At 42.5% G+C, this 12,943-nt stretch overlaps 1 protein-coding gene across 2 annotated transcripts in view; it reads left to right on the top strand.

The window, feature by feature from the left end:
* LOC137276730 (tubulin polyglutamylase complex subunit 2-like) overlaps nucleotides 1-12,675 on the top strand; it is a 30,838-nt gene extending 18,163 nt beyond the window's left edge. For both annotated transcript variants that reach the window (XM_067808365.1, XM_067808364.1), the window contains 4 exons: nucleotides 9,431-9,594; nucleotides 10,488-10,633; nucleotides 10,936-11,013; nucleotides 11,481-12,675. In XM_067808365.1, coding sequence (XP_067664466.1) covers nucleotides 9,431-9,594; nucleotides 10,488-10,633; nucleotides 10,936-11,013; nucleotides 11,481-11,553 — 461 coding nt within the window. In that variant the 3' untranslated portion in view covers nucleotides 11,554-12,675. The remainder of the gene's footprint in view (nucleotides 1-9,430; nucleotides 9,595-10,487; nucleotides 10,634-10,935; nucleotides 11,014-11,480) is intronic.
* Nucleotides 12,676-12,943: the final 268 nt, after the last annotated feature.

The raw sequence follows: 12,943 nt of genomic DNA, 5'->3' as shown, positions 1-12,943 counted from the left end.
GACGGCGGCGATTATCACGGCAAAACATTGTCAATTTGAGAGAAAGAATAATAATAATAGTATAGATGTCCGAGGTGACGGAACCAGTGAGTCCCGAGGTGACGGTGGAGACCCCAGTGGGGGTACCCCCCACACCCCAAACAGTGAGTTCACAGGAACCAGTGACGGTGGAGACCACTTCAACAGTAACCAGACAGAAGAATCCTAAGAGAGTAGCTGCCGGTAAAAAACGGTGGTGTAACCAACATAAAGTGACCAACCCAACCCGACTGTTGTTGGCTGTAGGTGTAACTGCTGCCTTGGCTATCTCGTGGTTATACGTGGGGGTACCCTCCCACAGTGAGCCACCACCCAACAGTGAGCCCCCCACCCCCACTATTGACCCGCATATCATGTTATAATTTTAATATTTTATATCATATACATAATGTCTGAGGGGAAAACGTTCGTCAACGACGCATACCACGCCACAGTGGTCGCCAGTCTAGCCGTAGGGTACGCTCGGTTGACTAAAATGGTGCTTAAACAACCAACTATCAAGCTAGATTTCAACCTGCAGGATATGGGTATGCTCATAATGAACCTTGGTATGGCGATGGCCACAAAAGACATCCTAGTAAAACAAGGAATAATACCTGATAATATAATGAAATAAATATAGGGATGGCCACGATAGCTATGATGGTCGGTGGGGCGTTAGTGAATGCCCTGGCATTTTCCGGGAGTAATTTCCTCTTCTCGAAACTACGAGATGATCACGCGGCTGAAATACAGGAAGAAAGGAAGCGGCACGATCTAGCTACTGAGAAATTACAAAGAGCACAGGCTGAGTACGCTAAAAAACGTCTCCAGAGGATCGATTTTATTAACGAACAACTACAGCGTGAAAACCATGCCGTTCAAACATTCAACGATGTCGATGAAGCAATGAAAGAATACTATCTACTAACTGGTAAACAATTGGAACCGCTCAATAAACCCACACTCGCTCAGTACTACACACCATCCAAGGGACAAATGAATCGTGAACTGGGCTTCATAGTGTTGGGTATAGCAGCTACTGCGTTGGTTGCGAAGCAATTAAACTAAAATACCCATATAAGTAAACATGAGACCCGCTCCATACCGATGCGAATACATACTTATGGGGAAGACCGAGGCCTGTGGTAGGAAATGCAGGAATCAGGGGTTCTGTTGTTTCCATATGGGAAGTCCTAACTACACGTGTTCTGTGTGTGGTATCACGGAGCGAACGTAGTCAGACATCAACTCATCTACGAGAATAAAAAAGGCTACATAAAAGAACGTAGGCGACTGCTCAAGATAGCCACTTAAGGGTTACCTCCCCTTACTGTGAACCAATTAGACATTAGTTCTCTTAGGTGTAAACACGATGTCTACTGTAAGCGAGCTCAAGAGGGTCGCAAAACAGAGAGGTGTTATCGGGTATTCTCGAATGCGGAAGCCAGCATTGTTGAGATTACTAGGTTTAGAAGCCCCTCCTACGGTAAAACAATTAAAAGCTCAAGCAAAACAGCTTGGACACACGGGTTATTCAAACCTGGGGAGAGCCGGGTTAACCGCATTGTTATCACATGCCCCCGTAGCACGTCCCACTGTAAAACAACTGAAAGCCGAGGCACACGATTTGGGTTTAGGCGGGTATTCCCGTATGAGAAAACCACAGCTTTTAGAATTATTACGACAGAATAGAGCTATTGACCTACAGTTCGTGCGCACTAAGCACGCTGTAGGTAACTATTTGGGAAGTTGGCGCATGGACGTTGATAGAAATATAGACATTACAGATATCAAGCCTCTGATAGCTGATAAGGTCAACCAGGAACTAAATAATCTAGGAAGTATCAAGTTTCAGATCACAGTGAAAATGTCGCTCGATAAGCAGGTTGGGGGCCCCACAGGGGCCACTGAGTATGTTCAGCCTTACTTCCGAGGCCAACAAGAGGTCGTCACACATGCAGAGACCATTGACGCATCAATCGATACAAGTTTTCAGCATATACGAGAATACCTAGAACGCTATACACACTTGGGGTCCGGGTGGGCTGTAGATAAAATCGATAATGTCTATTTAGACATAGCTAACTACGTGCCGTTCAGAGGCGGGTCATACCTAGCCTTGCCTCCCTACTATAGAAACAAACATGCCATAGTAAACGTTAAGAATAGAGGAAACGATTGCCTGAGGTTAGCTATCAGGTCAGCCTTATTTCCAGCTGACACTAATCCGAACAGGCCTTCTAATTATCCTCAGGATGATGGGCTTAATTGGGAGGGTATAGATGAACCAACCCCAATATCCCAGATCACTAAAGTAGAAAAACAGAATAATCTGGCTATAAATGTCTTTGGGCACGAAGGTAACACAACAATAGTACACAGGGTCAGCACGGTGAAGGATTGCCAAGTTATCAATATATTCATGATCCAGCGAGGTGACAAGTATCACTACACATGGATAAAACACTTTAGCAGGCTGTTGTATGACCAATCGGCACACAGAGAAAAGACCCACTTCTGTGAACGATGCCTACATGGCTTCACCCGAGCTGATTTATTAGAATCCCACCGGGATGATTGTCAAGGTGTGGGGCAGACGGCCATACGAGTCGACATGCCTAAGGAAGGTGAAAATATCCTAAAATTCAGTAACCACAAGAACCAAATGTCTGTACCTTATATTATATACGCCGACTTCGAAGCCTTAGTTGTGGGTGGGGATTCCCCCACACACCCTAGTGGGGGTAGCTTCACCCACAAGACACAAGAGCATAAAGCCTGTTCGTTTGGATACATTGTCGTCCGTTGTGACGGGGAAACGAAAGCTCCGGTAGTGTATAGGGGCCCTGACGCGGCTGAAAGGTTTCTAAAGTGTTTGCAGGAGGAAGAAAAAATTATTAGGAATGCATTGTATAGAATCGCTCCCATGCGTATGACCCGAGCCGACAGGCTAGCTCACTCTAGTAGCACTAACTGTCACGTGTGCGACTCACCACTTAACGGTGATTCGGTGAGAGATCACTGCCACATAACTGGTAAGTATAGAGGCGCCGCTCACAACGCATGCAACCTCAAGCTTAAAATCAACCCTAAGACAATAAACATCCCCGTTGTCTTTCACAACTTGAGAGGGTACGACTCACACTTGATCATGCAGGCCATCGCGAAAATCGATGGTAATATAACGTGCATCCCCAACAACATGGAGAGATACATCTCCTTCAGCTTAAACGGACTTAGGTTCATTGACTCGTTTCAGTTCCTCCTGTCGTCACTCGACAGTCTGGTCAAGGCCAACAATACCTTCCCTATCACCGATCGATACACAGACGCCGAGACTAGACCCCTGCTTATGAGGAAGGGTGTGTACCCCTATGAGTACATGGATAGTTGGGCCAAGTTCACCGAGACCAGACTACCCCCTATTGACTGCTTTTATAGCAAGCTGAATGAGGCGCCCGTCTCACGAGATGATTACTCGCACGCGACTAACGTATGGAATAAACTGGGTTGTAAGAACCTGGGTGATTATCACGACCTGTACTTGAGGACAGATGTACTGCTGTTAGCCGACGTGTTTGAAACATTCAGGCGGACCTGTTTAAAGCAGTATAAACTCGACCCCGCATGGTATTACACCAGCCCAGGTCTGTCGTGGGACGCCTTGCTTAAAAAGACCGGAGTTAATTTGGAATTGCTCACAGATTACGACATGCACCTATTCATTGAGAAAGGCTTGCGAGGTGGGATTTCCATGGCATCCAAACGATACGCGAAAGCAAATAATCAATACGTGAAAGGTTACGATCCTAACAAACCAACCAATCACATTCTATACCTCGACGCAAATAACCTGTACGGCTGGGCCATGAGCCAGTATCTACCTACAGGGGGATTCGAATGGGTACCCCACGTTGATGTTATAGAGGTTGCACCAGATTCGAACAAAGGGTATATCCTCGAAGTTGACTTAGAGTATCCCAAGGAATTACACACATCACACAACAGCTACCCCCTGGCCCCCGAACGTATGAGGGTTAACACAGACTGGATGTCTGAGTACCAACATAACTTGTCAGGTGGTCGTGTGACAGACGTTGAAAAACTCGTGCCTAACTTAATGAATAAGACCAAGTACATTGTTCACTATCGCAACCTACAGCTGTACCTGTCGTTGGGTATGAGGCTGACCAAAATACACAGGGTGCTCATGTTCGACCAGAGCCCATGGATGGAGCCCTACATCAGAATGAACACAGACCTACGAAAAAAAGCCACCAGTGATTTTGAGAAAAATCTCTACAAGCTCATGAACAACTCGGTGTTTGGTAAGACTATGGAGAACCTGAGGAAACGCGTGACCGTGAAGCTGGTTCGGTCGAGTGAGGAAGACAAGCTCAGGAAATTGATAGCCAATCCGGCATTCAACCGTAGTAAGATATTCACAGACAACCTGGTTGCCCTACACATGAAGAAAAGCCACATAAAATTCAACCGGCCTGTTTACGTGGGGATGAGCATCCTCGATTTATCCAAACACCTGATGTACGACTTTTACTACAACGAGCTCAAGAAACAGTACGGTGACAGGTGTGAAGTGCTGTACACTGACACGGATTCCCTGCTGATGGAGATTCGAACCGAGGACGTGTACGAGGACATGAAAAAACACCTCGATTTATACGACACCAGCGACTACCCTAAGACCCATACCCTACACAGTACGGTAAATAAAAAGGTCCTAGGTAAGATGAAGGACGAGTGTGCTGGCACGCCCATAGCCGAGTACATAGGTTTGAGACCTAAGATGTACTCCATACTGAAAGCCGACAATAGTGAGATCCGGAAGGCTAAGGGGGTTAAGAAGTATGTGGTGAAACAACACATCAAACACGCCAGATTCAAGGAAGCCCTGTTCAAGACCCGTACCTTTAGACATAAAATGAACACACTTAGAAGTGATGGACATAAGATATACGGACTGACTATAAACAAGACGTCCCTGTCGCCTATGGACACGAAACGTTGGATAGCTATTGATGGAATAAACACATACGCGTATGGACATGAAAAAATTTGAGGCTATTTACTACAGCCCGCGTGGGTACTGGAAAGGAGCTAGCGCAGTAGATAAGCTAGCTAAAATAGCGCGAGTACCCCCGGAGGAAGCCAAAGCGTGGCTTGAAAAACAAGCCCTGTGGCAGATCTATTTGCCGGCACCACGCTACGTGCCTAGAAGGAGGTTCGGTATTAACATACCTAATAGCATTCACCAGGCAGACCTACTGTTCCTACCCCACGACAAGAGGTACAAGTATGCCTTAACCGTAGTGGACGTAGCCAGTCGTTACAAGGAAGCCGAACCCTTGACCACGAAAGATTCGGCCCAGGTAGCCAGAGGATTCGAACGCATATACAAACGCAGCCCGCTGACGTGGCCAACAGAGCTGCAAGTTGACCCCGGACGGGAGTTCATGGGTGCCGTGTCACAACTGCTAACCAAACACGATACAAAGGTCAGGCGTGGCACGGCCGGAGCCCATCGCAGCCAAGCCATAGTTGAGAGATTTAATAGGACTTTGGCTGAGCGCTTGTTCGGCTATCAGTATGCTAGGGAGATGGCCACCCCTGGAAAATGATCGACTGAATGGGTCACGAGGTTACCCAAGGTGGTGTCGGCAATCAACCATGAAGTCACCCGTCTCACCGGTAAGAAACCGGCAGACGCTATCAAACTAAAATCAATAGTTGCAGAGTCGGCCGCTCCATTGCGTGGGAAGGAGAAACAGATACCAGATAGGGCCCTAGTGAGGTATCTATACCAGCCGGGGGAACACGAGGGCGATAGCCGTAAGCGGGCCACCGATCCTATATGGTCAGTCAAAACTTACAACATAGATAAAGTGGATATGAAAGCCGACGAACCTAACTTGTACTACTTGAGGGATGGGCCGGGTAGGGGGTTTGTAAGAGAAGAATTATTGATCATACCGTACGGCATAGTGTTACCTCCTACCAAGGCACAGTAATTACCGCCAACTTTTTTATAGTAGGGGTAATAGTAGCAAGAGCTAATGGCCCAACCAAAGCCTTATTTAGTAAATAAGGCTTTGTAGAGACATTTTGTGAAAGTGTTTTAAAACCCCCATTCCCTATACTACTAATAGTTTCCTGAAATAAACTTTACCTGAAAGGCATATGGGTCTCTTTTCATGTATTATGAATGCATGTCAATAAGTAATAACTCGTATCACCCCAGAATGATGCTGTTATGTAAAATAGTACAAGGTAATCTATACATATATGCAGTAGTACCACACAAGAGTTTAAAAGTCTCCCATATTAATGACCTGTTGAATTTTTAATAGAGGAAGGATTTTCTGAAGTCAGAAAATCCCAGCTGAAGTTTATATACTGCTTGTATTCGGTAGTTTATAGATATGCTTAATATTATTCATATTTAGAAGAATATTAAACAATAAGCCCTGTTGGCCAGGAAATACTTTCATTCTTCACATTACCTGTGGAGACAATTGCTATCGCAATTGTTGTTTCCCACACGAGACTACTGTTATCACAGTTGTTGTTTCGTAGCTTTTTCTGCATTTCCATGGAAATGACGGGCGTTAATTCAGTTACTGGAGGATTTTCTGGATTTTGCCCAGAATATATATACAATGCATGCTTGCCCACACTTCATGATGGTTTGATTTGAATTTGCTCATTACACTGAAAAAAGGAGAATATTTGCAAAAAATGACACTGCACTCTATTTCAACAATCAAATGGTCAAGTAGCAATTCTTATTAATTTATGTCCTATATTTTGGCATTTCTTTGTCACTGTGGCATGTCCAAATATAAGTGAAGAGTTAACATATTTCAGTGTTGTTAATTTTGAATTGCCATGACCTTGGTAAAAGTAGCTACTTTTCAGTGTTCTTCCATGTGTCTGTGGTCTTAGTATGGAACAGGGTAAGATGAACTAGCCAATAGATATTGTTAGGCCTCTTGTAACAAAATGGTTGCCTATTGTATTTCTCTTACTGCTTGTGATTCCGTAATAAATCTTACAGTAGATACTAGTTGCAATGATTTTCATTTCCAGATAATTTATTCTGCATTCTTTCATTAAAAAGCATTGCAATATATTCCAAGGAATTTTGTTGCAATTGTTTTGCTAATGACATTTTTTTGAACAGGTAAATTTGCTTTTGAAACAAATATCAGTTATCATAATACTTGACATCACCTCTTGTAAAACAAGCTTCAGGTCCGAATTTCTCAAAACAAACTTAAGTCTGAGTTTAGACTTTAGTTACAGTTTTTACTCAATTTTGAGAAAACACAAGAAAATGCATTTTCCAGAATGAACTGAAATCAATTTCAAACTCAAGCATAGTGGACAATTTGGGTTTGGTGGATAAAGTATGTCTGGTTTCTGGAAACCAAGTCATTTTTGTAGGGTACTTGAGTTGTTGGGTTTTTTTATTTTTAAAATGCAGTTGAGTTTAAAGTCAGCTGTTTCAAATTTAGTTAGTCTGAGAAATTACAGCCTGATGATCCTGTCAAGATAGCTAAAGTAAGTCTGGATTTTTGACTGGCAGTTACAATTCATGAACACACTTTGGGAAAAGCCTTCCATTGTCATGCAACAATATTGTGACAGCAGCTAACAGACATTTACTTGCTTTGTGTATTTAATATTTTCCTATGTATTATCAGCATTAGCTTATTGCATCTGTGTTATTCTCACCCTGCTGTAGTGACAGTCTTTGAAAAGGAATCAGACTGACTCTAGTTACACCTCAACTTTCAATGCATGATCTATCTCATAACACTCCTATTTTGATATACGCAAATGACAGGCAGCCTTAGTGCTATATATTTCATAATACATACTTTCAATGTTTTGTTATCTTTGTATATTTTCATGGACAACATTGCTCACAGTTCAGTGCTTATTAGTTTAATATTTGTTTGTAATTTAATGATAAATGTTAAAGTGGTCACAGCAGTAGAATATCTGAAGCCCTTGTCTGTTGATAGGCAGGTGAGTGAGTGAGTTTAGCTTGACACTGCACTCAGCAATATTCCAGCTATGCGGTCTGTAAATAATCAAGTCTGGACCAGACAATCCATCGAACAACAGCATGAGTATCGACCTGCACAATTGGGAACTCAGCAAGTCTGATCACTCCTTCTGGTTAGTCGCTTCTTCCAACAAGCATTGTCACCTTTTATGGAAAGCATGGGTTCCTCAAGGCCTATTCTGCCCAGCATCTTCCCAGGTCGGTCACATAGGGATTTAGTACATGTTACATATCTGTATATTTATTTTTTTCACCTGTATGTCTTGATTTGTGCCAGTGTATGAAGAATAAGTTTCTTTCAGGGTTTGATGGTGTTTGAGTCCTTTCTTTGATTGAAGAATGCACTGTATCTTGTAGGCTGATTTGCATTTTGAAAGCAGGTATTAAGATGCTACCATGTCTCCAAGCAAGAGCTATTCACACGCAGACATGCCTCCTAGACATGCCTTTACACAATATAACATGCCTAGACACAAGGACATGTCCAGATACACCTGGACATTTCTTGAAACGCCTGTTCATGGCTAGACACACCTGGACAAGACTAGATACACATGGATATGCCTAGGCACACCTCCTAGGCACTCCTTTGCATGCTTGAACACTCCTGGGAACACCTGGACAAGACTAGATACACATGGATATGCCTAGGCACACCTCCTAGGCACTCCTTTGCATGCTTGAACACTCCTGGGAACACCTGGACAAGACTAGATACACATGGATATGCCCAGGCACACCGCCTAGGCACTCCTTTGCATGCTTGAACACTCCTGGGAACACCTGGACAAGACTAGATACACATGGATATGCCTAGGCACACCTCCTAGGCACTCCTTTGCATGCTTGAACACTCCTGGGAACACCTGGACAAGACTAGATACACATGGATATGCCTAGGCACACCTCCTAGGCACTCCTTTGCATGCTTGAACACTCCTGGGAACACCTGGACAAGACTAGATACACATGGATATGCCTAGGCACACCTCCTAGGCACTCCTTTGCATGCTTGAACACTCCTGGGAACACCTGGACAAGACTAGATACACATGGATATGCCTAGGCACACCTCCTAGGCACTCCTTTACATGCTTGAACGCTCCTGGGAACACCTGGACACACCTACCAACCCATGTAGAGTGTAACAGTGAAAATAGATCAGATGAACCTGTGAGGAACTTTTCAGGAAGTTGTGTATATTACCTTGACACTGTTTTACACAAATCAAAACAACAGTTTTTTTGTCAAGTGTTGATGAAAGTTAATGTATTGCACAGGATTTTTGCCATCTATTCTTTTAATCTTTCATTGTAGGAGTGAGCGAGCCCACCGTGGAGATCTGGTTCCTGGACCGTGCCCTGCGGTGGCACTTCCTGGCCTCGTCATTCCTTGAGTACTACCGTCTCATGCTTATGCACCTTGGGCTACCTCAGTGGCAGTATGCCTTCACAGACATTGGGCTCAGTGCTCAGGCCAGGGTAGGTTCAGTTTCATTCCTCATAGTCATAGGTGTGCTCAGTTACCAGGTACAGACTCGGGCAATCTCATTAAAGTGTCCACAAGGCTATCGTAGTGCCAAGGTGATCATAACTTTTGTGGCTGTTGAATGGGACCCAGATCCTTACTTCAGTGCGATTCTTCTCCAAGGGACCCTTCTGTTGAAAGTTGTGTAAGGTGAACTTTTTTGTTCAGTTTTTTGTTTGTAGAATAATATACAATGACATTATTTTATTGTGAAGTTTTTATACATCTTGTTGTTTTGTGTTCTGTTGTAAAATCACCATTTTAATTGGTCAAAAATGTAAACTTACAAGAAATATTTTTTAGATAGTTTTTGCCCAATATACACTTCACGAATTGTTAACATTAAAATAGTATTAGTATTTAGAAGGAACATTACTCAGATTGGTGATATTTTTATTTACATCAAGATCGATCATTTGCAGCCCACCAAGATAATCTGGAAGTTCACTGAGTGACATTTAAATACATGTACAAACATACACGTTCATTGAGTTCAAGTGGGTTAGGTTGCTGTTCAGGTTTCAGGCTTTTGAGGGGGCAGTATCCACTTGCCATGCTGAACACCAGCGTTCGATTCCCCACATGGGTACAATGTGTATGAAGCTGTGATTCGGCTAAATATGAAAATCCTTTCTTGAATGAGATTGTTATGGAGTGGGTGGGTTGAGAGAATCAGAAGTGATTTTCAGAAGATAATATGTCATGATTACTTGATATTAATGAAAGCTGAAATAGCATCCAAAATTCTGACAATTTTCTTGTTTAAATAGTCCATGTCTGCAGACATTTATACAGTTTAATCTTGGTTCCTTGTGAGTGTAACCACATCTGCCCATACTGTCCCCAGCAATGGTTCAACATGTATGCTCCCATAAGACTGGAAGTGGATGGGGAAATAACAGAGATGCACCCAGAGAAGACAGCCACAGACACAAGTGTAGTGATCAGTACACTGGACATAAGCAAAGTCTTCAAATCGAGGGCTGACAGGAAGTAAGTCTTCAACTGCCATTCGATACACTGTTGCTCCTGTCTCAGACACTGATAATTTAGTCATTATCATAACAGTCCATAGCACAGTATATTTTACACTGGAGTTTCTTGAAAAAATGCTTTTTCCAGGTAAAATAATTATGATAAAAAATATTCTATCACTGATTTTGTATCCTTACAATGAGAAAGGTTACCAAGGGTTTGACCCGCAAAATGTTGATTTAGATGTCTATTATCTTCTACATTACAAGGAAGTCCAGGATTAGACAGTTTATTAGCAAATGATGGTTATTATTTTCAAGAAAACAAGCTGCAGGGGCTCAGAATGCCAGCCAGACTGGTCAGGTTGGTAAGAAGAAACCCCCAGTGTCGTCAGCAAGGTAATCTTCTAGTGATGCGCAAAACTTACATCAAGGTGCATGTTGTCGGCAAAGTTTACAGCCAGTGTTTTGGTGTCCCTCGATTTCATTTGTGCAACTTTAAAGGTTTGTGCCTGAAGGGTAACCATGCCTCAAAGATTGTAACCATGACCTACAAAACACTAAATCCTGATCTTAACTGGTCAGACTATGGCCTAAACCAGTTTTTATTGATAATTGCATTGATATTTTAAGAATGTGTAACCACAGACATTTGCCTTGTTACTTTTCAGAATTTGTGGCCAAAGAATGTTTCTTTAATGGTGCACTGAGCAATATTCCAGCAATATTACAGGGGTCTAACCAAAGAATACCCAAAGGCCATTTAGAAAGTCTTCTGTCAGTCGTTGTCATAGGAGGAAATAGAAAAATAATATGTCTGCTACTAAACATATCTCTTAGAAAACTCTATATGTATTTAATTCCAGATCTCAAGGATCACTTATCAACAGGCCATCACAAGCATCCTCTCTTGCAGGATCAGGGAAAGGCCCCAAGTGATGCTGCATGGACAAATCATGGACACTAACTTCCAGTATCACCATTGCAGGAATTCTGCAAAGCATTAATTGGTATATTGGGAAGCAATGACTACCAATATGCAGGAGGTGATATTTGAATGCAACAGAACTAAGCTAAAATGTATATAGATTGTCTGCAAATCCACGTACATGGGGAACAAAATGTTTGCTCTACAAGGATAAGGGACTGGTGTGTGGGGTATCCATTTTGTACTGGGGAGGTGATGAATTTTGTAGACATTTACTAGGGGTCAGGTGGGGGTTCTGCGTTTTTGTCACTAAAAACATTTTAAATTATGCTTGCCAATTATGGGAGGTGTGTGTGCGTGCATGAAATGCATGGGGAAGGTCACTTAGTACATAATTTTAGGGGAGTGGTCATTCACATTGTACATGCTTCTCCATAGAAATTATCGTCATTCTCTCTCTAAATTATGAACAGTCCCTAAGGTTTGCGACTCATCTTTGCAAATGGAAGGATACATGTTTACTTATTAATAATGTAATAAAACGATTACACTGAAAATAGGAGGCCTGTGATGATTGACTGGATGTTTTCTGTTTGGGCATTAGCCTATTAAGATGGCTGGTAATATGATGGATCAGCTGTCTTTCCATCTGGGGGAACTGACCCCCACCTCGTGATTCATTGTATTACGGGGCAGTGGTAAAAGCGTTTGCTCATCACATTGATGATCCAGGTTTGATTCCCTCTAGTATATTCTGTGAAGCCCATTTCTAGTGTCCCAATCCGTAATATTGCTGGAAGATTGCTAAAAGTGGGAAAACTAGTAATCGCTGCATTAGTATTCATAGTGTGAGGACCAAGCTGTATGAACTGGAGCTTTTTCTACTTGTTTTGTTCACATATCATCTATGGCTTTTCCCAAAGGATCAAAAGGATGGTTACATGACAGTGCGTCTGACACTCATATACACTGCATAACAACTTTCTCCTCCCTTCCAATACTTTGGCACGACTGTGGTTAAGACCTATTAAAAGTTTACTTTGATATGTTATGTACATTCAAGTTATTGCTCTTTATGATAATAACTGAATTTTAAATGTGCCTTTTTCTTGTAAAATACATGTTCAAAGATTTAACAATCTGATTATTATTATTACCCTGGAAAACCCAAACTGCCAGTGAGACACTAGAAAGATTAAAGTCCCACCAGATTTAAATTTCGTTATGAAACCCGTGAGGATCTGCGTTAGACCACAGGCACACTGTAGGGCAAATGGGTTTGCGCAGCATAGAGAATATGACAAGTCTTTTTATGTGCGAGCAAAGGTTGCCAACGTACTTTCCTCGCTTTAGTTCGAAAAATATTTTTCATGTCAATAAAATATCACCACCACCAAAGGT

The sequence above is a fragment of the Haliotis asinina genome, chromosome 3 (assembly GCF_037392515.1).
Source record: "Haliotis asinina isolate JCU_RB_2024 chromosome 3, JCU_Hal_asi_v2, whole genome shotgun sequence".
Taxonomy (NCBI): Eukaryota; Metazoa; Mollusca; class Gastropoda; order Lepetellida; family Haliotidae; genus Haliotis; species Haliotis asinina.
This window is presented reverse-complemented; position numbering and strand designations above follow the sequence as displayed.